Raw genomic sequence first — 25148 nt, 5'->3', positions numbered from 1 at the left:
ACATTTGATGTTGTGTATGTTAAAGTCAATGCCGCAGCCGCATCCAACGTCCCCGAGTATTCTGGTTCCGATTGCAATATCTAATAATGATTTCTAACTGTAGCTCCCCAAATCACCGGTTCTGTAACATTAGTTAACTAACTAACCAGATTTGTTATTGTCACGTGTCCGTGATATTCTAGCTGCTGTGTACAGAAAGATGAGGTTAGTGCGGTGAGAACGTCGTTTAGGACGGGGCGTCTTGCTCTCATGGTAAGATGAGTTGTGCCAATCAAAGGACCTTGTTTCAAACATGGGGCACAAGTGCTCCCAAGGCACCCGTTCCTGATAAAGACGTGAGGAAAAAGGCGTCATGTAGACGTAAGGATTGTCCAAACAAGAATGAGAAGAAGAATGAGAATGCAACATCTCGTGGCTGTCTTTGGGGTGAGATTGGCCAAGGAACTGCTGCTAACCAGACGAAAGACGAGCAGGAGATGGACGATGACCTGATGCTGGTAGCTGTATATGAGGCTGAAAAGTCTCTGGAAAACTGTGACACTGATCCCAAAGAATTAAGGGTTCCTACCCACACCTACTCTGATCTTCCTGGCTATGACAGTTCCTCAGGAAGAGTCTGGATCTATCCTACAAACTTCCCCATCAGGGACTATCAGCTGAAGATATCTGAAGCATGTTTGTTTCAAAACACTCTAGTCTGCCTGCCCACCGGCCTTGGGAAGACCTTCATCGCTTCTGTTGTGATGTATAACTTCTACCGTTGGTATCCTTCAGGAAAAATAGTCTTCATGGCCCCCACTAAACCGCTTGTAGCCCAGCAGATTGAAGCATGTTACAAAGTGATGGGGATACCACAGCACCACATGGCGGAGTTGACAGGTATGGAGAAGTCCTCTTTGTCATTGTATCCACCCCTTGACCATGCAATGAAGATGTTGCCTGCTTCTTTAATCATATATTGTTTATGAATGTACTGGTTTTCACAGTATTTATCAAATGTAAAAAGTATTGATTAAAAAAAACTAAAATAGTTGGCTCAAAACATTGTTTCAAACAGAAATTGGAGTACAAATGCAAGTCAAGTATATTATACAGTTCAGGAGCAGCGCACGCACAAATGTCAAAATTGGAGAGTTGAAACAGTGCAGAGTTGAAACTGCCATCGTCCATTTCTCTTTAACCAAAATGCTGAAGCGTTGCTAACTCACTTATTTGTTAAATTGTGATTACCGTCATTTTATTTGTTTGTTACAACAATCTTCATGGTGTTTTGTTCTTGCAGGCGGCACAGCAGCGCCACAGCGGGGGGAGCTGTGGGGGGCCAAGCGTGTGTTCTTTCTTACCCCACAGGTGATGGTGAATGACCTTTCCCGGAACACGTGTCCTGCTTCTCAGGTGAAGTGTGTGGTTATTGATGAGGCGCATAAGGCATCTGGGAACCATGCGTATTGTCAGGTACTTGGTGACGCTTTCCCTTGTTTTGCTTTGAATCTTTGGAAGTGTTCCTTTCATGTATGACCATGATTACTTCACTTGATTACTTCAACTTATTTGCCCAAATGTCTCCTTTAGGTGGTCCGGCAATTATGGAACCACACAAAACAATTCCGTGTCCTGGCTCTCAGCGCTACACCGGGTGGAGACATGAAGGTTTGTGTTGCTATTGTCTCTCCTTAAAATGATGCTCTCAGTGTTAATAACACTATATGTCTAGTTTGTAGTATTACTACCCAATAGAATAATTCATTTTTTGTTTGTTAAATTTTTTTGTTTGTAAAATAATTTATAATTGAAATATAGAAGCATCACTACTACACATACTTAAAAGGAAACCTCAAGAAAGTTCAGTCGGTTAGATAACTTCTGAGTACATACAATTCACCAAAAATGTGGTAGCTTATAATTGTAAAATAGATTAACCCAATATATGCACTGTGAGTATATCCGTATATAGTATGTAGTTTAAAAGTGGTTATTACCCTGTATAGCCATGCATTGCTGTAGTCTAATAATCTCACTTTTATGTAAACAATGTATACAGTAAGATTGAGCTTAGTTTATTATGGAGCTGTTTTGTTAATTACCTGGTTTGAAGATTATTGAGTAAACACAAACATAAATGGCTGTTCTAGATATGCATACATGGAGCAACAGATTCTCACAATCCCTAAATGATTTTTTAATGGTCCTTGGGGGATTTTTCAGCATTTACTGTTGAGCTTTTAGGAGACTGCATTGCACTGGTTTGCTGTTTGTGGTCAAGGTGAGCTCCTGATCCCTGTCTGTTTCTGCATAGGCTGTGCAGCAAGTCATCACCAATCTGCTGATCTCACACATAGAGCTGCGCTCGGAGGAGAGCCCAGACATTCAAGCCCATTCTCACCAACGCAGCTTGGAGAAGATTGTTGTCCCATTGGGAGAAGCACTCATGGGATACCAGACTCGTTACCTTCAGGTAGGACATGTGACCGCCGGGTGCTCTACTGGCTCATTGATGCGAATGGAAAGAACAGCCACCTGGACTGTGGTAAAAATGTAAAGGGTCCAAATTGAGTGGGTGAATATGTAGTAAATGTTTTACATGGTTAAAACTGACAGAAATGATAACATATTAAGTTACAGTTTAGTTCAAGTTAAGATAAATCGTCTCGTCTTTTTGCCATTCCATTTGATTTAGTGTATGTTGGATTACATTGTCCTACTTTAGTATTGTCCATGAGTGGCAGCTGTGTCCTGGGACAGTTTGGACTGTTTCTGGAGACACATGGATTTCTTGTTGTGTTAAATTCAGTGGACTATGATGACACTCGTCACTGATCCATAATTGTAAACTGCACTGTGTAAGCAGAACTAATGTAACCTGTTTAGATGTATTTTTGACCTAGTGCAGCCTAGCATGAAATAGTAATTTATTTGCTTTTCTGACATTTTTCTGTTTTAAGGCACAGCCTTCAATTTAATTGTCTTGTTTAAGGCCGAAAGGAAGAGTCTGCAGAGTAAATCATAATAATTCTCCATTTTGGTCTTGAACTATAAACTGTTAGTCAAATCTGGAAATCTTGAGTCTGGATCTTGCATCAAAATCTTGTTCTGCTGCCATCTTACATTCATGCTGCTAAACTGACGCTTTTATCAAAAGCAATTTAAAATTACGACTGACTTATTATTTCAATTGTAGTCAGAAGAGTCTCGCTCAGGAGTGCTGGCGGTGGTGAAGCTTGAACCGGCACCCTTTTGATTACTTGTCAAATACCATGACCACTGAGCTACCACTGCTTCCCTGCAGTGATGAGATGTAGAGTTTCACATAAGAACATGCCATTAGTCTCTCTAAAAGGGTCAGCATGCCCGGTGCTTCATTGTGTTCTACTGATGGAGGCAGTAATGGAAGCGGTCTGCCTCAGGGCTTTTAGTGCTCTTTGGGGAAGTCCAGCATCCACACTGTTGCTCTCCTCTCCAAGCAGAGCTGCAGTGACGCCTCTGTCCTCCATACGGTCGTGTGCCATTCAGGCAGAAAACAGGAACCCATTGTGCAAAAACACAAATCACTCCCATGGGTCACTGTCTTTAGTATCTGTTTATCCTGGACAAAATCAACCTGACTCAACTGGTCCAATTAGGAAACCAGACTGTCCCTATTACAGTCCCTATGAGTCTGTATTAATGAGCTTTTTCAGAGAAAAGTGGTCAGATGTTTTAGATTTTATTAGATATACATATTAGCATTCGTTTTCTGTAGTTATTACAAGACAAAGAAATGTCGGGGCTGCAGCACACCAACAAGGGGTAGAGCATGGTACCTGAATAAATCAAATTCAGGATCCTCTGAAGAATTACCCCTCTACAGATCCTGTGAGGAATCACTCCTCTACAGAGATCCTGTGAGGAATAACTCCTCTACAGAGATCCTGTGAGGAATAACCCCTCTACAGATCCTGTGAGGAATCACTCCTCTACAGAGATCCTGTGAGGAATAACTCTTCTACAGAGATCCTGTGAGGAATAACTGCTCTACAGAGATCTTTTGAGGTATAACTGCTCTACAGAGATCCTGTGAGGAATAACTCCTCAACAGAGATCCTGTGAGGAATAACCCCTCTACAGATCCTGTGAGGAATCACTCCTCTACAGAGATCCTGTGAGGAATAACTCTTCTACAGAGATCCTGTGAGGAATAACTGCTCTACAGAGATCTTTTGAGGAATAACTGCTCTACAGAGATCTTTTGAGGAATAACTGCTCTACAGAGATCCTGTGAGGAATAACTCCTCAACAGAGATCCTGTGAGGAATAACTCCTCAACAGTGATCCTGTGAGGAATAACTGCTCTACAGAGATCCTGTGAGGAATAACTCCTCAACAGAGATCCTGTGAGGAATAACTCCTCAACAGAGATCCTGTGAGGAATAACCCCTCTACAGTGATCCTGTGAGCAATAACCCCTCTACAGAGATCCTGTGAGGAATAACCCCTCTACAGAGATCCTGTGAGGAATAACTCCTCAACAGAGATCCTGTGAGGAATAACCCCTCTACAGATCCTGTGAGGAATCACTCCTCTACAGAGATCCTGTGAGGAATAACTCTTCTACAGAGATCCTGTGAGGAATAACTGCTCTACAGAGATCTTTTGAGGAATAACTGCTCTACAGAGATCTTTTGAGGAATAACTGCTCTACAGAGATCCTGTGAGGAATAACTCCTCAACAGAGATCCTGTGAGGAATAACTCCTCAACAGTGATCCTGTGAGGAATAACTGCTCTACAGAGATCCTGTGAGGAATAACTCCTCAACAGAGATCCTGTGAGGAATAACTCCTCAACAGAGATCCTGTGAGGAATAACCCCTCTACAGTGATCCTGTGAGGAATAACCCCTCTACAGATCCTGTGAGGAATCACTCCTCTACAGAGATCCTGTGAGGAATAACTCTTCTACAGAGATCCTGTGAGGAATAACTGCTCTACAGAGATCTTTTGAGGTATAACTGCTCTACAGAGATCCTGTGAGGAATAACTCCTCAACAGAGATCCTGTGAGGAATAACCCCTCTACAGATCCTGTGAGGAATCACTCCTCTACAGAGATCCTGTGAGGAATAACTCTTCTACAGAGATCCTGTGAGGAATAACTGCTCTACAGAGATATTTTGAGGAATAACTGCTCTACAGAGATCTTTTGAGGAATAACTGCTCTACAGAGATCCTGTGAGGAATAACTCCTCAACAGAGATCCTGTGAGGAATAACTCCTCAACAGTGATCCTGTGAGGAATAACTGCTCTACAGAGATCCTGTGAGGAATAACTCCTCAACAGAGATCCTGTGAGGAATAACTCCTCAACAGAGATCCTGTGAGGAATAACCCCTCTACAGTGATCCTGTGAGCAATAACCCCTCTACAGAGATCCTGTGAGGAATAACCCCTCTACAGAGATCCTGTGAGGAATAACTCCTCAACAGAGATCCTGTGAGGAATAACCCCTCTACAGAGATCCTGTGAGGAATAACTCCTCAACAGAGATCCTGTGAGGAATAACCCCTCTACAGAGATCCTGTGAGGAATAACTCCTCAACAGAGATCCTGTGAGGAATAACCCCTCTACAGTGATCCTGTGAGGAATAACTCCTATTCAGAGATCCTGTGAGGTAAAATCTCTCCTCAACAGTGCCAGGGCCTCCAGGATTCTGGCTCTTTAATTGAAGAGCTCTCCGTTTCCTCCTCATTGCCTGTCTATAGATGCCGTGGTCCTGTTTAAATGACATCCATGGGCTAAAGGATCAAATTGACTGAACATAGTCAGTCCTGTGTTTTTATTTCTTTGAGTATAGCATACCAGCATATATCTATGAAATAAAATTTCTTGCAAATTAATTAAAGAGTTTACCATGCATGTGCAAAACTCAGAAAAAGGCATTAAAGCAGTGTAGTTTTATTTGTTTATTTTTAAATGAATGGACATTGAGCAAGCAGTGAAGGAATTCACAGTAGCTTTTGCCTTTGTACTTGGTTATACTTGAGTTACACCTTTGCAAAACACTGAAAAAGATAAACATACCTACAAATGTCCTACTCTGATTGGCCTTTGATGGTTTGGTAAATTACTGTATTGCCAACTGAAAAACTGGTTGGCTTCACTGAAAGTAAGGTCTTTTTTTCTATAGTTCTTCTGGGCTTAGAAAATATGCATGTTGTATAACTTATTGGCTTATCATAAGCTATTTATCCTTTATTTAAAAATACTTAGCTAAAACAGTTCAAATCAAAGCTATTTCTAAAGTGCTGACCACAAATTGCATTACAGTTGCATCTTGCCTTTAAGTGATGTTACAGTGAAATGTGTGCCCTATTACACTGGTTTTCTCAGTGACAGCAATGGTCTCTGGTTTGGTTTGATGTAAACACACTAACTCTTACTAGCACTGACATAAAACATCACAGAAACCAAACAAAAAACTGAGAGGCATGTTAGTTGTGCGTGAGCAGGACTTTGAAGAACATTCACTAGGAACAAATACACAAGTAGCATGTTTGATTGTCTGACAGCATGGATTCATCATTTGGTTCACAGTGATTCATTTCCTGTTATGAACTGGTACAATCAATCTGTGTGTGAGTAGGTACAAATACATGCACATGTGTGTGAATGTGTATTCATGTGCTTGCAGGCACATGTGTGTATGAAAGATGATGTAGAGAGAGACTTTGCCCTGTCTTGTAGCTTCACTATTAAATGTATATTCTCCTCTAGCCACATGCTTCTACATGGATAAACAGAAGTATTCATAATGTACACAGGCACTGTATTGGTTTAAGAGCTGTGTGAATTCCAGTTCTGAGAAGCTACTTTGTTCTTTTATACAGCTCGACGGGATTTCATCAGGACGTTTCCCTAATCTGGGTTTTTCTCTCCACTGTCATTTCACTCTGTGAGTAGAATTAAGTGTCTGTTGAAGTTGAGACTGTGAGCATGACTGATGACGGGCACTGAAGCACAAGACTCTGGGACTGATGTGTTTCTGTGGGGCTGACCTCAGGGCCTTTCCAAGAACCAGATCTCATTCTCTCGATTGGCAGCTGCAGGGTTTGTGTAGCTAGCCACGATGAAGGAGTCAGTGACGTAGAGCTCTGGAGAATCCAGCAACTCTGCCAGAATGCTGATCTCATTTAAGATGGTTGTCTCGTTTGGGGCACCTGCGAAGGCTCTGGGATTAAGAAAATATAATTTTGCTGAGTTCAAAGTGGTATACTTACCCTGTACTAGCATGAAGTAGAGGTAGCGAGATTATAATAACAGTAATACCAGGCTAGGTAACATTTGTTACTATTCACATGTACAATTAACTTCTAATATGCTAAGCTAGTATCCAAATAATGTCTTGTGAGGCTTACCTAGTGTAGACTGTAGTGGCCGGCCACTGCTCGATGACTATCTCTGTGTCATAGGGCTGTGGTGGCTGGGCTTGGTGTTGTGAGGGCAGGTAGTAAGCTAGTGTGACCGCTCTAGACAGTGTAGTCTCATCTGTGCGGACCACCGTCACAATGGGTACAGTCATCCCCAGGTAACTGCCTTCGACACAAGACACAAAACCAGAGCCCACTGCCTCAGAGGACCGGCAAGAGTTGGTCGACGAACGAGGTGTCTCGTCGCACAAACTGATTCTGCGCTGTGGCTCAGAGAGCTGGGGTACGTGGGTTACCTAGTGAGTTCTGCTGGCAGATGTATCTCATGATCTTCATGAAGCCATAGCAGGTACTCTGCTCGTACGTCTCCTCCTTGATGGCGATGCAGGCCCAGTGTGCCTTCCCATAGTGGCGCTTCTCATACAGCACGTCCTCACACTGCAACACCAGCTCAGTTAGCTTATTGAATTCTCTAAAATGCATATAGGGCACTGTAGTCTTTTGTTTTGACTGCTACCAAATATGGTTTTTTTGTTCTTTTAAACAGAATAAATGCTGCTTTTGAAGCATTAATGCAGTTTCATAGGCTGACCTGTGTGAGGCACTAATGCAGTGTCATAGGCTGATCTGTGTGAGGCGCTATTGCAGTGTCATAGGCTGACCTGTGTGAGGCACTAATGCAGTGTCATAGGCTGACCTGTGTGAGGCACTAATGCAGTGTCATAGGCTGACCTGTGTGAGGCGCTAATGCAGTGTTATAGGCTGACCTGTGTGAGGCGCTAATGCAGTGTCATAGGCTGACCTGTGTGAGGCGCTAATGCAGTGTCATATGCTGATCTGTGTGAGGCGCTAATGCAGTGTCATAGGCTGACCTGTGTGAGGCGCTAATGCAGTGTCATAGGCTGACCTGTGTGAGGCGCTAATGCAGTGTCATATGCTGATCTGTGTGAGGCGCTAATGCAGTGTCATATGCTGATCTGTGTGAGGCACTAATTCAGTGTCATAGGCTGACCTGTGTGAGGCACTAATGCAGTGTCATAGGCTCACATGTCTTTGATATGCTTACCCTGCTTGGTCCTGATGACAGGACTGCCAGATTTTGAAATTCTAACAGAGCCATTCCATGAATGATCAAATTAATTCTTAGGCCATATTTCCTCGCTGACTAATAATTTGGCTAAAAAGGAGTTGTCTTTTGCCATATGCACACGTACCTTTTCTTTACGGGAGATCAGAGTAAAGGGAACACTCTCCCGGTTCTGGCTGCCATTGTTATTGGTTGTTAGCTGCTGAATAGGTTCTGCCATGTCTGTGAAGACGGAATGAGGGAGAGATCTTTGTACCACATGCACATTTACGCACACACACACTTGGCTGCTATTTTGTTCTATAGCTAATGGCATTTATATCTAAATCGACACAACTGCTGTTATTACTATTACTATTATTATAATTACTAACTGCTATATTTATTATTGCAGAGAACTAAATAAATGTTAACACTATTTTAGGGTGTTTGCAGCATATCAGATCACACATACACAGTGAATTCTGCTGCTATTAGAATACTGTAAAACCTCTTGGCTAGACTAAATGTCTTATCTGTAGAAATGGCAATTTTTTTCATACCTGTGGCTCTGTTACATGACACATTTTTATGAGATTTTATAAAATATTTAAATACATGAGTTTCGTGACTTTTTGTTGCACTCCATCTTAGTTATTGCTGAAAACAAGAATGGAGAAACCTTTTGGAGAAACCTTCAGAAAAACTTTTTAAGTTCCAAATAGCTATATGGAAAACAAATCTGTCTGGTCTTATGTTATGCGATTGACTCCAAGGCAGTTTATCCGTTTTGGCAAGTGTAGTTAGCAGGAAGTTAGGTAGGCATTTAGGTAATCCCCAATGTCTAAGAAACATCTTAACATGTGTATTATTGTATTGTATATGATCATGATATCCCGAAAGATTTAATAATTACGGTAAGGTCTAATAATTATACAACCAACATCCAGGTTGGTAAAATAGGTTTTCAAGAATGTTACACACTACCTCACAACATGAATCTGAAAAAGTATTTGTTCTCTGTCTTTTAAAAATTTGGGACCAATATTGTATTGGACCAGACACAGACATGAGTCACAGACATGAGTCACAGACATGAGACATGAGCAGCTCTTCTGTCTGGTTGTAAGCAGACTTCATCTGTGGTAAAACTGGAAGAGGAGCAGCCAGTCGTTTCTCGTCTCGTAGTACGCTGCGCCACTAGGCTGTATTCCATAGGACTAAAAGTAGGTCACCCCCAACCACCCTTCACCCTGCTGCCTGGGGTGAAGGGTGGTGGTGAATCTAGGTGCAGTGTGGTGTGAACGAGTCTGAACAGACACCCACCTGGTTCAACCAGTCCTGTCAACTTTACAAAGCTGATGGCCAAAAAGACTGAAAGATGGGGATGGGTTTGTCTACCACCTGTTGTTCCCTGTCTGAAAGCATGCCTCTGCATGTATGCATACACTAGCCTGCTTGTCAAATATAAAGGAAATCAGTATGACACTTGAGCATGATTATTTGCAATGTAAACCAGCTATGTGCAGGGATATAATTGCCAATATTATTCATACTGCTCTTCACTAATGACAAAACGTGTGAGAACTCGACAGCATAATGTTAGAAATGTTTTTCATGTCTACTTTAATAGTGTAACTACATCACTTAGGAAAAATGTAATTTACCATTACTGGGTTGTGAAGGTTGAACTATGATGGAAAAAAATTGCACTAGGAAGATGTACATAAATGAGTAAAAGCCTGTGGATGTGAATGCATGAATGAAACTTCAATTTATATAGCGCCTTTCAAGAACCCAAGGTTGTTTTACAGTTACCACAGGTACAAGCTTTTATCACCATTCACACACTGGCGAGAAGCGGCAGCCAGTTGCGCACAGCATAATCTCTTGATGTGCCTCGTCAACATCACCCGGTCCATATACACAGCTAAGGTAGCACATATATCTGTTCAGAGGTTTAGATGGATGAAATGGCAGTGTGGATAAGCACATCTGTTGGGTCACCACACCAGAGCAACACTGCCACCATATAAATACCGTCACTCAATACGATTTTACAGTGCAAATCTACTCCCTAGATCAGGAAGTATTTGGCAAAGCTCTGCCTTGTTGTTCAGGCCTATTATTCCCTATATTCATATTTGACCCAGACCGATGTATTGTCATATCCATCGTCAAGACAAGACACATTCTTTCCCACTTATATTTGTGTTTTTATTTACTGTATTGTTGACGCTCGGTGGATGTTTGTTTTGAACATTTCTTTCTAATCATTGTTCGACATTTAAACGTACAAACTTAGCAGTTATGTCTCAAATAGGTGTATGATCTTGATATAATTGGATAAATCAACGGTTTGACATTTTGCCGATATTAATGTTTCTCAATATCTATAATGGTACTGTGTAACCAGTATGGGAACAGGAATTTGCTTAGCTGATACTTTTAAAAAATCAAGGAAATATAACCAAAACGCCCAACTACAAAAACAAACAAACAAAATAAATCCTGCATGTTTATTTATTTGTTTGTTTTACCTCTTGGCACTTCCACTCGATGTCCTCTTGCGATGTCCTGCCAGTAGTGGAGAAGTCTGTCCTGTTCTCCATCCCCCACCATCTCTCCATCCTCTAGACTACCGTTGCCCGAGTCTGAGAGCTGCTCTTCCGAGAAGGACTCCAGTTCCTCCAGGGTGATCATCCCAGACTGGGCTGCAGTGTCCCGTCTCTCGCCGCCCTGCCGCTCACCCCCGCCACTTAAACTACAGCCCCCGCGCTCCATGTTCATGAAGTGTTACAGTGTTGTAGCTGCTTTTATAGTTTGTAGTTGAAAGTTCAAACGGAATCTTAAGTTTTATTCTACCAATCTGATGGTTGGTTCAATTGTTTTGTCAGGTTAACAATAAAAACCCGTTTTTTCACCAGAGCGCTAACAGAAACGGACCCAGTCTCGGTGTCTTTATAAAGGTCCCGATTCAGTTCTCCCGAACACGGGCTCGCGGGATAGCGGCACGCGGCGTGATGCGCGCGTTTATAAGGGCGCGCGGAGTAGCACGTGACGACCACTCCACCCATGAACCTGCAAGAAGAAAGTACCACTGTCCTCACGCGCCTGCAGGAGAAGTGCACCCTGTGCAAGGACGACTTAGGCTTGTGTTATTTTAGAGGAACAACAGATGCTGGGCTTTTACATTCTCCAACAAAGTGCACAAATTTGACGGCTAGTTTCCGTGAGCGTGTTTAAATTACTGAGAAAAATGAAGCTTGTTCACAACTTGGGATATGGCCGCTTTTCGTTAGGGAAAATTCGCTTTATGCCATAACAAGCTATTCGTGTGTTGCGCTGAAACATTGCGTGGCATTGTATTAGAAATATTACAAATACTTTGTGTGAGCTTGATTTATACAGAATGGTACAGAGTTCTGCTTGATGTAATTATTACACAATAGTACATAGTTCTGTTTGATGTAATTATTACACAATAGTACATAGTTCTGTTTGATGTAATTATTACACAGTAGTACCTAGTTATGCTTGATGTAATTATTACACAATAGTACATAGTTCTGCTTGATGTAATTATTACAATAGTACATAGTTCTGTTTGATGTAATTATTACACAATAGTACATAGTTCTGTTTGATGTAATTATTACACAGTAGTACCTAGTTATGCTTGATGTAATTATTACACAATAGTACATAGTTCTGCTTGATGTAATTATTACAATAGTACATAGTTCTGTTTGATGTCAATATTACACAATAGTACATAGTTCTGTTTGATGTAATTATTACACAGTAGTACCTAGTTATGCTTGATGTAATTATTACACAATAGTACATAGTTCTGCTTGATGTAATTATTACAATAGTACATAGTTCTGTTTGATGTCAATATTACACAATAGTACATAGTTCTGTTTGATGTAATTATTACACAGTAGTACCTAGTTATGCTTGATGTAATTATTACACAATAGTACATAGTTCTGCTTGATGTAATTATTACAATAGTACATAGTTCTGTTTGATGTAATTATTACACAATAGTACATAGTTCTGTTTGATGTAATTATTACACAGTAGTACCTAGTTATGCTTGATGTAATTATTACACAATAGTACATAGTTCTGCTTGATGTAATTATTACAATAGTACATAGTTCTGCTTGATGTAATTATTACACAATAGTACATAGTTCTGTTTGATGTAATTATTACAATAGTACATAGTTCTGCTTGATGTAATTATTACACAATAGTACATAGTTCTGCTTGATGTAATTATTACAATAGTACATAGTTCTGCTTGATGTAATTATTACACAATAGTACATAGTTCTGTTTGATGTAATTATTACACAGTAGTACCTAGTTATGCTTGATGTAATTATTACACAATAGTACATAGTTCTGCTTGATGTAATTATTACAATAGTACATAGTTCTGTTTGATGTCAATATTACACAATAGTACATAGTTCTGTTTGATGTAATTATTACACAATAGTACATAGTTCTGTTTGATGTCAATATTACACAATAGTACATAGTTCTGTTTGATGTAATTATTACACAATAGTACATAGTTCTGCTTGATGTAATTATTACACAGTTGTACATAGTTCTGTTTGATGTAATTATCACACAGTAGTACCTAGTTATGCTTGATATAATTATTACACAATAGTACAGTTATGCTGGGGTAATTAATTTAAGATTATAATGAATTAAATTCAGTATAACCCTAATCTACTACATGTATTCCAGGTAGCACTACCCAGGTAGCAGATTCCAAATGATGATCATATAGCAAGAGATCCATGCGCTGTTATGATCCATGCGCTGTTATGGAGTTATATATAATAGAACTGAGTAGTGTAGCAGTTATTTTAATATCAAGGCAACAGACAAAATGTGTTATGAAATATTGTCGATTTCTTGTTACTGTCATGATGAGTCCCACCACCACCTGTCAATCATGTATGTTTTCTTTATGTAGCCGTGTGTGTGTTGTCTCATTGTAGTCCCTCCTTGTGTTTTGTAACACGGCCCCTGTGTCATTCGTTTAATGTGTAGCTTGTTAAGTTTTTCAATATATACCCTTAGTTTGCTTGTTGATTTGGCTCATTATTGTTTTCTCATACAGCCTCGTTTTTGCATATTGTGTTTCGTGTTTTCAGTGTCATATTAGGGTTTGTGCTTGTTTCTCAGTATGTCTATGCGTGTGGGTTTTGCTTCATGTTTGGACTCTCTTATGGATTTGACCAGTGCCTGCCTTTACAACCCAGAGTTTGGAATGTCCTTTAATAAATCTTTAATAAATAAAATGTAATCCATTAACGGGGAATGCCCTTTAATAAACCTCACGCCTCTCAGTGTTTGTGTCTGCTTCATCGCTCTCCACCGCCTGCCGCGTCACAGCTACATTTTGTAGTTTATAAGTTTCTTTGTGTGAATTTCTCTAGAAATCCTGCTGCAAACTGCCTTTCCCTGTAGATACCCATAGCACTGGAACTGGATGCTATTGTGCCTTGGGTCCTTCCCATAAATGTATGCCAAATGCAAGACACGGGGATTATTAGAATTTCTCATTTTGCTTTGAATCGCATTGTCAAGTGAGATCAAGGGAGAGTATGATCAGCAATGTTGATCGAGGAAAAAAGACTGAATGGATTCAAGGACACGGAGGAGTGACCTGGGCTGAAGGACAAGAGTAGGTGGATGGATGTGTCAATAGGCTTTGTGGAGCCTGTGCTGTCTGCAGCCATGCTGTGGTCCCCATCCAACACGTGCTAGTGGAGGGAGGGGGGGCCTTATGTAAGCTTCATCCCCATGTGACCTAACAGGCTACTCTGAGCTCACGACCCCTCCCCTCCCCGCCCCACCAACACACGCTCTTAATCCTCATCGGATTAAGATCAGTAGTACACATACTGTCAACACATAGAAATGGAACATATAAAGGAAATGTACTGATTTCAGATGAATATGTATACACAGGAAAAGTTCCCTGTTGAGGAACTCTTGCATTAGTTTATTCCTCGTTTGATTTTCAAGGTGACCACTGTGATGATCTGCCCAACCAATCTGAGCTGCTCCACTCAATTACATGGTTAAAGTTCACCAAATCCTTGCTTCATTGTTGAACCTACTGCTTCTGGGCATGGTTTTCTGGACAAGGATTTAAGTCTAGTCTTTGAGTAAACTGCTTTGCCATTAGCAAATCACTTGGGTTCGGCTTTGTCTGGAAGAAACCAGCTGTTGACCAGCTAAAGACCACCCAATGAAAGATGATAATGTGATTACATATTGTTGCTAGTGTAATAGTTGTAATAGTTGTCTGTTCTTTGTTTAATGTTTAATTTAGTGTATATATACAAATACTAAGTTGATTTGAATATTGTGGTAAACAGCATAGTGAATCTCATTTGTGCTGTTAGCATAGTATAGGCATCTTGCATAGTATTTGTTGCATGCAACTGAACATAATCGAATCATAATGTCGAATGCATTCACCTTTGAAAAATATGTGGTACTTAATCAATGCATCGATGGATGACAGAAAATAGATAGATAATCAGTCTGGATTGAATTCTTTTGTGGTACATATCTGTTTTCATCCTTTAGTTATCGTTTATCTAAACGCAGCTTACTTTTCATGAAACATCTTTGTAAATGTTTAACATCATTTGGAGATTTGTCAGTGATTTCCTATTGGTAATATTTGCACAGATGGCAAATACAAAAAAATAATTTTTTTTTTTTTTTTTACGTTTTTGATGTTTCTTTTGCTTAAATTTTTCGTTTTTACTTTGCTTTACAACCCGTAATACAGCACCGTTCACCAGTTTGTTGGGCACAGAGGTGCACAGATTACAGTGCCCAGTGATCAAATCACAGTGGCCAGTCTCTTAGGATCCATTCTCCTTTGGGGATGAAATGAGGCACATGAAAGCTGAATGTGAATGACACATCCTCTCTGCATTCTGCCTTTTCTGAATCTCGGGCATTGCAGCAACAACAACAACAACAAAAAACCCTAAGTCCATTATCTATAGTTGTCATACTTATAATGTGTATCTGAGGGCTCTTACAGCTTTTTTATTTTATTTTTTTTACTTCCGAAGGTTCTGGAGAAATTCACATCCCGTCTAACCCAGATGAGGGTCCTGTACCATCGCGACCTGGCCTCCCTCACCAAGTACCAGCTCATTATGGCCCGAGACCAGTTCCGAAACAACCCGCCCCCTCACGTGACGGTACGGCACATGGAGCGCTGTTTGGAAGCTGACCAAAGAAATGGAAGCGATTTTCCTGTGAAATATTGAAATGCTGAGATTGAGAAGGCTTAATTACACAGATGCGTTTTATGACTTATGTTGTCAAATTTTGCCTGCATGGTCTTATTTGTTCCTGTGGTGACAGAGGGCCCAGCATGGAGTCCTGCAGGGGGATTTCGCTCTGTGTATTAGCCTGTACCACGGCCTTGAGCTACTACAGCAGATGGGTCTTAGGTCCCACTTTCTCTTCATGCAAAACATCATGATGGGTGCCAAAGGTACTGGCTGAACCTCAGAGATGGCCCACAGTTTTTATTGCCATCATATCTTATGTGTGTATGGCTGTGACTAATGTTCCTGCATGCGTTACCCAGAGTACTCTCGTGCCAGAAGTGAGCTTCAGCGAACCCCTGTTTTCATGGACCTCTACAGGGAGATGGAAGCCATGTTTCAAACGTCTACTAAAGGTTGTCTGCATCAACTTGTTAGCTCTTCTGATGACTTTGCTTTTAGCCTCGGTGTTCGTAAGCATGCCAAACTGACTCGGTTAGTTCCATTTCCAGGGCCTGAGGATCAATTTTTTTACAGCCACCCCAAACTTCAGAAGTTGGATGAAGTGGTGCTTCATCACTTTAGAACATGGTCTGAGAACTCAGGTGTGTGATTGTGAATGATTCAGTTTTGGTAGTGTCAGATATCCCTTCTGGCACCCACAACTTTGAGGGTTAAATATAATCTATGCATGTATTGGCCTACAGCATTTGCTTGAATAGCTTGAATCTGTATCGATGTTGAAGGTATGTCCTTGTGGGGATCCTCTCCAGTTCTCTGCTTAAACGGGACACTTTGATTGGTCTAGGTTGTGCTCTGGACTCGGGGGATGCATCAAGGGGAGAAAGCACACGTGTGATGATCTTCTCTTCGTTCCGCGAGAGCGTTCAGGAGATCGCGGAGATGCTAAACCGTCACCAGCCCCTCATCAAGGTCATGACATTCCTGGGGCAGGCGTCCGGGGGCAAAAACCTCCGTGGCTTCTCTCAGAAGGAGCAGCTCGAGGTAGAAACAGCACTAACGCCATTCCAAATTCACTTTATTTCTTTTACAGTGCAATTTAAGTATATTAAGTCCTGCTAAATTGCTGTGTTAAAACCAGAGAAATTGGCAACTTCTGTAGCTTTTGTTACACTCGAGCCACAAACGATTTCTGCATTTTTGTTTTCCATCAATGCTGCTTGGCTGCTTCTCTCGCTCTCACAGCACAGGCTGCTCACACGTATGTTGAGATGCAGTAGATATTGTGACATTGCAGAGATGGTTTAGGTTCTGTGTTGGTGTTTCAGGGCAAAATCTCTCCTGTTTAATTGGTCCTGGCCTTCATTATTCATTACCCAGATAAAGATGATGTAACTCATGGCATTCACCTTCAAAACGTTTCGATTCAACTGTACTGCAGGTACCAAGCAAACTGAGTAATCGACGTCCTCGTTCGAGTATTGTTTGTGGACACTTGTGCATGCGTATACCCGCAGGTGGTGAGGAAGTTCCGGGTCGGGGGCTTTAACACACTTGTGTCCACCTGCGTGGGCGAGGAAGGACTGGACATCGGTGAGGTGGACCTCATCGTCTGCTTCGACGCTCAGAAGAGTCCCATCCGCCTGGTGCAGCGTATGGGCCGGACGGGTCGGCGGCGACAGGGCCGGATCGTGGTCATCCTGGCTGAAGGAAGAGAGGAGAGGGTGAGCCAGGCTTGGGCTTCTCCCACCGATCATCTCTCCGCACTGCCTTGGTTCTCCTGGCTTTATGGGACCTCAGTGAAAGCAGGGCTTTGTATTTTTATTGTAAATCTAGGTTTCGCGAGATAAACGTAGGTTTTTAGGCCTGTTTCTGTTTGCAGTGATTTGATGTTTCGTTTGTAGTTGTAGTTTGTAGTTGCCTCTTTCATGTCGGAACCGTTTTGTGGCTCTTGTGTCCTGATACCTGCCCTCTCTTCATGATGACCTCCTAACGCAGACCTATAACCAGAGCCAGAGTAACCGGCGCAGCGTGAATAAATGCATCGCGGGGAAGAAACACAACTTCATCATGTACCCCCACAGCCCACGCATGCTGCCCGCCGACGTCACCCCCACCGTGCACAAGATGCACATCACCTGTGGCCAGTTTGAGCCCAAAGACTACAGCAGGCGCTCCGTCAAGGGTCGCAGGTCACTGCCCACGGGCCGAGTGCCCCTGCTCCACCCACTCGGCCAGGGTAAGAGGCGGTTTGCACCACACGTGCCTTTTTTTGTGTGATGACGCTTTTTTCATTACCTGTGAATTATTTAGATTACTAAAAGTCTACAGTTCATATGTATTTTAAGCTCACTACAATGAGCATCCTTTGTTTTTTTGAGGATTGACGTTGTAGTAAAGTAGTACGTTCCTCCACATTCGCTTCATACACTTGAAGAAAGAAGAGTGAGATGTGTGCAGTGTGTAGTGTTGAGCAGGTTTGCTGCCACCCACGAGGGCTTTGGGACCCTGCAGCGAAGGGGCGGCCTGACTGTGATGTGGCCTGTCATGTCGTATCAACTTTACACACCCGCTTATTTGAGTCACACAGAGACAGCGTCAGTTGGATTCAGTTATTTATTTATTTTTTTTGGTCAGAGACATCTCCAGGTGCAGTTAATGATGATTTTAGCATATTAAGGACATTTGAACTTGTGTTTTTAAACATTTTAAAAAATATATAATTTTAAAAATAAATTTCATTCATTTTGTTTGTTCACCTCCCTGTGCAAAACCACTGAATGTAACCCAGCGTATGTATGGTCTTGAGCACTAGCGTGAGGTCTTGCTGGCATGTCTCTGCAGCGGGTGGTGTGGAGGAGTGTTTGAAGGACGATGGCTTCCTCAGCCCTGCCGAGCAGGCCGTGTGGGCCTCCACCATGAAGCTGCGTGAGTGGGAGCCCCAGCCCACGCTCCGGACGACGTCTTTCCTGTCGCTGGGCGCAGACCCCCAGCCGCAGGTAAACGCGCACTGCTCACCACCAGAGCTGTAATCGTTTTGACTGGAACCATACGATTGTTTTCCAGTGTGCACAAACACCTTCAAATGCACAGACACAGAAAAGCATCTTTTGAGTATTGCCTGTATAAGTCATTGTGCTGTTTGTGGGGTAGGCAGATTAGCACACACGCCTGTACATCCCTGACCCAGTCATTTCCTTCAGAACACAAAGCCGTAAATAGGTAAAAGTGATTTGGGTTTGTTGGTCTGTGTCCTTCACGCAACTGTGTGTGTGTGTTTTTGTTTGCCTGTGTGTGTGCTTGTGTGATGTTGTTTGTCTAGGATGCCAGTGCGCAGAGCTTAGTGAGGCCGCTGTCCCTGTGGGAGTGGAGGCACTGGCAGAATCAGCCTCTCCCCACACACAGGGTGGAGCACTCCGCCCGCTGCCTCCACTTCACCGCCATCATGGAGCTCATAGACCGGATGAAACAGGAGGAGGAGGTGAGACACGAGACGCACTGAGCTGGTCAGGGTGTTGCACGTTCGTACCAGACCTAGTAACCCACAACTGATCTGAACTGAAACAAGATCAATATTTTGGTTATGTAGTAACATATATTTTAACTTCCTGCATTATTTGATGAGTTATCAACAACAACAACAACAACAACAAAAAAACCCAACCAATTTACAAAACATCTATCAGCTGCAAGATGCTGTATCCCAAAATGCGTCTTCCCTGAAATAAGCAAAGCCAACTCCTGCATCAGCTGTTCAGTCCTAGAGACCTAGAGAAAGCCTTGATGGCATAGAAAGTGCTGTAGTACATTAGTAATGTGCTGTAGTAATCCCGGGGGGGGGGCGGGGTGCTAATCCTTCAGCACCTAACGAAAGCAGGGCCACCTGTTCTCCTAGACAGTGGCCCCGCAGGAAGCCTGGTCTTAAACCGGGCCCCAGGGGTTTGTTTGAACTAAAACCTGTTGGTGATTCAGTTGAAGATTGCTAAGTAGATTCAGTTGCAGATTGCTAAATATTGTTGTGGTGCATGTCACAAAAAAGGTTTCCTTGCAGAGATAGCAAAGAATGAAATGTGATGCTCTCTGGGCCCCGTGCTCAGGAGAGCAGGCCCTCACTAGCGTGCCTCGTGGGCTTGAGGACCGGACATCCATTGAGTCAGCAAAAGGCCCCTGGGCAGTTGTGCTGTAAGAGTTTAGGTTAATTACGTTTTCAGTACCAAAGTGACTGTGGCCAAGCTTGATGTGCATTTTTTAAAGGTCATAGAAACAAAGGAAAGCAGACACACAAAGAAGAGTTCGGTCTTCTTCATTATACATTTAGAGTCTTCTGATTATGCACCATTTGTCACTGAATGGTAAGCCTCCGTTCTTTCATTCATTTATTACACATCCAAATCAACACACACTGCATCATAATTGGTGCAATAGAAAGTCTAGAACTCAATCATCCAAGTATTTAGATGTTATATATAAATAAACACTTCTAGTATTGAGTCTTTGGTCTGCTGGCTTGCTTGAGCTTTCTATCTATCCATCATTCATGTCAGTGATGCATAGTATATTTTACATAACGAATCTATGCTTAATGTGTGTATCCGCAGGCAAACGCATGTTCAGCATATCATATATGTTCCTTTTGTTGTCACGGAAAAGGACATCTGAGGGCTTTTTAAATCTTAGCTATTCAGCAAAGTAGATTAGTCTCTTAATGTTTTTTTCTTTAAATCAATGAGATTATCCCTTTTAGGTCATTTGACTCGTGTTCTCCAGCAGATAGTAGGCACCCCCCCCATTCTTTGTTTAATGATTTTGAGGGAAAAAATAAGGAAAAATAGCTCACGTTATTATCCTGCTGCCTGCGTGGTAGTCCAAAATCATTAAATGTCATGAGGGGTTTAACACTGTTGCTGCTGCCGTACCAAGGACATGAGGTGTATCCAGAAGGGTCTTGTCATATTCATTCATGTAGGAACAGATGCATTCATGTGTGCTAAGCACAAAAGAGTAAAAGGGAGGTAATGAGTCGCCATCTCACTCCACCATGGTGTTCGGACTATACCTGGTATAGGAGGGATATGCACAAGGGTGTTTCATTAAAATAATAACATGTTTACTTGACATCATGCATCTTTCACATCCAAAAACACATTACAGAGACAGCATGTGCAAAAATAGTTAACTGTGACATGAGATAAATCTGTGTAAAACTAATTTTAAAGGCTTCATAAGCTTGTTATAATTAAGAGGGCCCAGAATCAATTATTCATTGTAAAACACTATTATAGGTTTTAGATGGCTGATTGATCACCGATGTCCCTAAAAATCCCAATAAGTGCAGTTTAATTTTGTGACTGTCAAAAAGCTGAGCTTCATGGATTCTTTTTCCAGAACCTGGTCAACAGCCAATGAACCGTAAAACCTGGGGCCATTTGCAGTAAAGGAAACACTGACTCTAGGTCTGAATCAATCAATCAATCAATCAAATTTTATTTATATAGCGCTTTTTACAACAGTTGTTGTCACAAAGCAGCTTTACAAGTGCCGAGTCCTAGCCCCCAGTGAGCAAGCCAAAGGCGACAGTGGCAAGGAAAAACTCCCTAGTTTTTTGCATGAGGAAGAAACCTTGAGAGGAACCAAGACTCAGGGGGGGAACCCATCCTCCTCTGGCCGACACCGGTCACCATGACAACAACAATAATATAGACAGAATGTAGACAGAATGTAAAAGATGCAATAATGTCCATTTAGACCGAAAAATATGTAATAATGTCCATCATGGTGTAGGCATCCGGTTAGGCAGGAGGTGGCCGGCCAGGATGGATCGCTTGTCTCTCCTCATCTCATTATTCCTCAAGCAGGCGGGCAGCCATGTGGAGAAATGAAACAGGGAAAATTAGCTCTGTATGAGGACATATACAGGACAGGTAAAATTATAAACATTTCTGGAGTGTGGCAGCAACTCCGGCACTAAGTTAAATTATTACAGCCTAGCTAAAAAAAGGCAGAACCAGAAGGTAACATAGGCTTGGGGGCATTCTGAGACAATGGCATCCGTCCACTGCACTGTCAACAAACTTGAGTGACCACGAGCAGTGACAGGATGACAGCACCAGCACCCCAGTCTACCATAAAACCCTTCGTCTATGAACCCCTGGATCTGTACCTTTATCTAAGGGGGATATTAATTATCAAACGCTAGACTAAATAAGTGGGTTTTCAACCTAGATTTAAAGATTGTGACTGTGTCAGAGTCCCGGACACATTTAGGAAGATTATTCCAAAGCTGGGGGGCCTTATAAGAAAAGGCTCTTCCCCCTGCTGTTACCTTGTTAATTTGTGGAACTAATAACAGACCAGCACCCTGTGATCTTAGTTGACGTGGGGGTTCATAATAGGAAATAAGTTCCTGGAGGTATTCAGGAGCAAGCCCGTGTAGTGCTTTATATGCTAATAATAGAATTTTAAAATCAATACGAAATTTAACTGGGAGCCAATGCAGGGCTGATAGGACTGGTCTAATATGCTGAAATTTTCTAGTTCTGGTCAGAACTCTAGCTGCGGCATTTTGAACTACTTGAAGTTTATTTAGATTCCTATTTGAACATCCTGACAGTAGTGAATTGCAGTAGTCTAGTCTAGAGCTAACAAAGGCGTGCACCAATTTTTCTGCATCATCCTGTGATAATGCATTTCTTAATTTGGCAATGTTGCGGAGATGTAGAAAAGCTATCCTAGTAGTATGATCTATATATTTATCAAATGATAGGTCGGAGTCGAGTATGACGCCTAGGTTTTTGGCTACTGTGCCAGGTGTAATGGGATAGTCTGCAAGATTAAGCATTAAGTTTGGAATTTTCTGTCTTGCGGCCTTAGGGCCCACAAGGAGAACTTCTGTTTTGTCCTCATTTAATTTTAGGAAGTTTAGAGACATCCAGCATTTAATATCTCTTACACAGGCCTCAATTTTTCCTAAACTGAGTTTGTCATCGGGTTTGGCTGATATGTAAAGTTGAGTGTCATCCGCATAGCAGTGAAAATTGACACCATGTTTGTTTATAACTGTGCCCAATGGTAGCATATATAATGTAAATAATAGTGGTCCTAAGATGGAGCCTTGCGGGACCCCATATTTAACCATTGTACGTTTGGATGAAATATTATTGAGCTCTACAAACTGATAGCGATTTGTTAAGTAAGACTGAAACCATGAAAGGGCTGTGCCTGAGACTCCAACCCAGCGTTCTAACCTTTCTAGCAAGATCCTATGATCAATTGTGTCGAAAGCTGCACTAAGATCAAGAAGCACTAACAGTGATACATAGCCTTGATCTGATGCAAGGAGGAGATCATTTGTTACTTTAACTAATGCTGTTTCAGTACTGTGATGGGGCCTAAAACCAGATTGGAACTTTTCAAATGTGTTATTCCTATGCAGATATAGGCATAATTGCTGGGCAACAGCTTTTTCTATGATCTTAGATATAAATGATGTGTTTGAAATGGGTCTATAATTAGATAGCACAGTCGGATCAAGATTTGGTTTCTTGATCAGAGGTTTGATAATTGCTAATTTACATGATTTGGGCATGTGACCTATTGTAATGGATGAGTTAACTATAGTTAGAAGAGGTTCAGTTACAGCTGGTAATACCTCTTTTAATAACTTTGAGGGAACTGAGTCTAATGTGCAGGTAGTACAATTTAAGGAAGAAATTATTTTCTCTAATTCTGATTTTGGGAGTGGATGAAAAGCATCAAGTTTTTCTCCCGGGATGTAATTTAAATCAATATCAACCAAACCAGATGACATACCAGTTGTATTGCTAATAAAGGGTTTTATATTTTGTCTAATATTCTCTATTTTATTATCAAAGAAATCTATAAATACATTACTAGTGAGGTTTATTGGAATCTGAGGTTCTGTGCCTGCTTGATTTTTTGTAAGTTTAGAAATAGTATTAAAAAGAAATCTAGGATTGTTTTTATTTTTCTCTATCAGTGAGGCTAAGTATGCTGAGCGTGTTTTAGTGAGTGCCCGTTTGTAGTCAATAATGCTATCCTTCCAGGCACAGTGGAATACTTCCAATTTAGTAGATCGCCATTTCCGCTCTAATTTACGTGCTATTTGTTTTAAGTTTCTAGTTTGGTCGGTGTACCATGGGGCGAGCTTTTTGGATCTAGCTTTTTTATATTTTAGTGGAGCTACTATATCTAGAGTTGATCTGCAGGTATTCTCTAAGTAGTCGGTTAGACTATCTAACTCTCCTGGATCGGATGGCGAGTGGGCTAAAGCAGTTAAGTCAGGGAGGGTTTCAATAAACCGTGTTGCTGTTGATGAATTTATTGAGCGCTTTATACACTGCCGAGGAGACGGGCGGGTATTTATGTTAAGGTGAAAATCGAATTTTACTAAATAATGATCGGAGATTGCTACGGTTTGCGGGAGTATGTTTATATTATCTACGTCGATACCCAGCGTTAATATTAGATCTAGGGTATGATTTCGATAATGTGTAGGTCCTACTACGTTTTGTTTAATGCCGACAGAGTTCAATATAGAAGTAAAAGCCCTTGTCAGTGGATCCTCCGCATTATCAAAGTGTATGTTAAAGTCTCCTACCATTATTATTTTGTCACTACATACTGCTAAATTTGCTGCAAAATCGGTGAAATCGTTTAAGAAATCTGAGTAAGGCCCTGGTGGTCTGTATACATTAGTTAGGGAGAATGTACTTTTATTTTCAGATGGACTAATAACATTAATAGACTGCATCTCAAATGAGTTTGAGATATCTAAGTATTTCTGATGAATTTCTAAACAATCACGATAGATTATACATATTCCACCTCCTCTGCCTGACAGTCTAGGTCTATGTATATAACTATATCCCACAGGAGTGGCTTCGTTTAGAGTTAAATAATCACCAGATTGAACCCACGTTTCAGTTAGACAAAGAATATCAATTTTCTGGTCTGTTATAAGTTCATTTACAAAAACTGCTTTTGAGTTGAGCGATCGAATATTGATTAATCCAATTTTCAGATCGGTCATATAGGTTGTAATAATTTGATGTGAAGTCTGTATATTAGTTAAAAACTTCGGGCGGACTATTTTCTTATGATTTAGTTTAACCCGGGGCACAGACACAGTCTCAATCCTAAGGGAACTTGGTGACGCCTCTAAGCAGCTCGCAGACAGGTTTAACCCATTAGTCTGCGGCCTGGTCGCGACCCTGGACAGTCAGCAGCTTCTAGTGCTACTCTGCCGACTAGCTAACAGGCTATGGGCTATGCTGCAAGATAACAGGGCAGCGCCATCCCGGGTGGGGTGGACACCGTCCCTGCCTAAAAGACCAGGCTTGCCCTCGAACTCTTCCCAATTA

General features: G+C 41.5%; 2 protein-coding genes across 4 annotated transcripts in view; one reads left to right on the top strand and one right to left on the bottom strand.

Annotated features, from left to right (window-relative positions):
- fancm (FA complementation group M) overlaps window positions 1-25148 on the top strand; it is a 36212-nt gene continuing 11064 nt past the window's right edge. For all 3 annotated transcript variants that reach the window (XM_076979262.1, XM_076979261.1, XM_076979260.1), the window contains exons 1-13: window positions 1-879; window positions 1283-1455; window positions 1573-1650; window positions 2297-2455; window positions 15604-15735; window positions 15902-16034; window positions 16131-16223; window positions 16320-16412; window positions 16616-16812; window positions 17286-17492; window positions 17767-18007; window positions 18613-18767; window positions 19091-19249. In XM_076979262.1, coding sequence (XP_076835377.1) covers window positions 258-879; window positions 1283-1455; window positions 1573-1650; window positions 2297-2455; window positions 15604-15735; window positions 15902-16034; window positions 16131-16223; window positions 16320-16412; window positions 16616-16812; window positions 17286-17492; window positions 17767-18007; window positions 18613-18767; window positions 19091-19249 — 2442 coding nt within the window. In that variant the 5' untranslated portion in view covers window positions 1-257. The remainder of the gene's footprint in view (window positions 880-1282; window positions 1456-1572; window positions 1651-2296; window positions 2456-15603; window positions 15736-15901; window positions 16035-16130; window positions 16224-16319; window positions 16413-16615; window positions 16813-17285; window positions 17493-17766; window positions 18008-18612; window positions 18768-19090; window positions 19250-25148) is intronic.
- On the bottom strand, window positions 5925-11487 carry soul3 (heme-binding protein soul3). The gene is made up of 5 exons (XM_076978841.1): window positions 11008-11487; window positions 8616-8710; window positions 7698-7839; window positions 7390-7567; window positions 5925-7202 (listed from the first exon to the last, which is right to left on the bottom strand). Exons 1-5 carry the CDS (start codon window positions 11255-11257, stop codon window positions 7031-7033), a joined length of 837 nt encoding a protein of 278 aa, XP_076834956.1. The 5' UTR covers window positions 11258-11487; the 3' UTR covers window positions 5925-7030.

Source organism: Brachyhypopomus gauderio, chromosome 17 (genome assembly GCF_052324685.1).
Source record: "Brachyhypopomus gauderio isolate BG-103 chromosome 17, BGAUD_0.2, whole genome shotgun sequence".
Taxonomy (NCBI): domain Eukaryota; kingdom Metazoa; phylum Chordata; class Actinopteri; order Gymnotiformes; family Hypopomidae; genus Brachyhypopomus; species Brachyhypopomus gauderio.
Note: the sequence above shows the minus strand (reverse complement) of the source record. Positions and strands in the feature narration are given on the sequence as shown.

Excerpts from the sequence above, each read along its gene's own strand:
- soul3 (XM_076978841.1), bottom strand. The coding sequence starts at position 11,257 with ATGAACATGGAGCGCGGGGGCTGTAGTTTAAGTGGCGGGGGTGAGCGG. Across the intron at positions 8,711-11,007 it reads TCGAGTGGAAGTGCCAAGAG|ACATGGCAGAACCTATTCAG; the intron begins GTAAAACAAACA and ends CCGTCTTCACAG. Across the intron at positions 7,568-7,697 it reads CTGCCAGCAGAACTCACTAG|GCAGTTACCTGGGGATGACT; the intron begins GTAACCCACGTA and ends CTTGTGTCGAAG.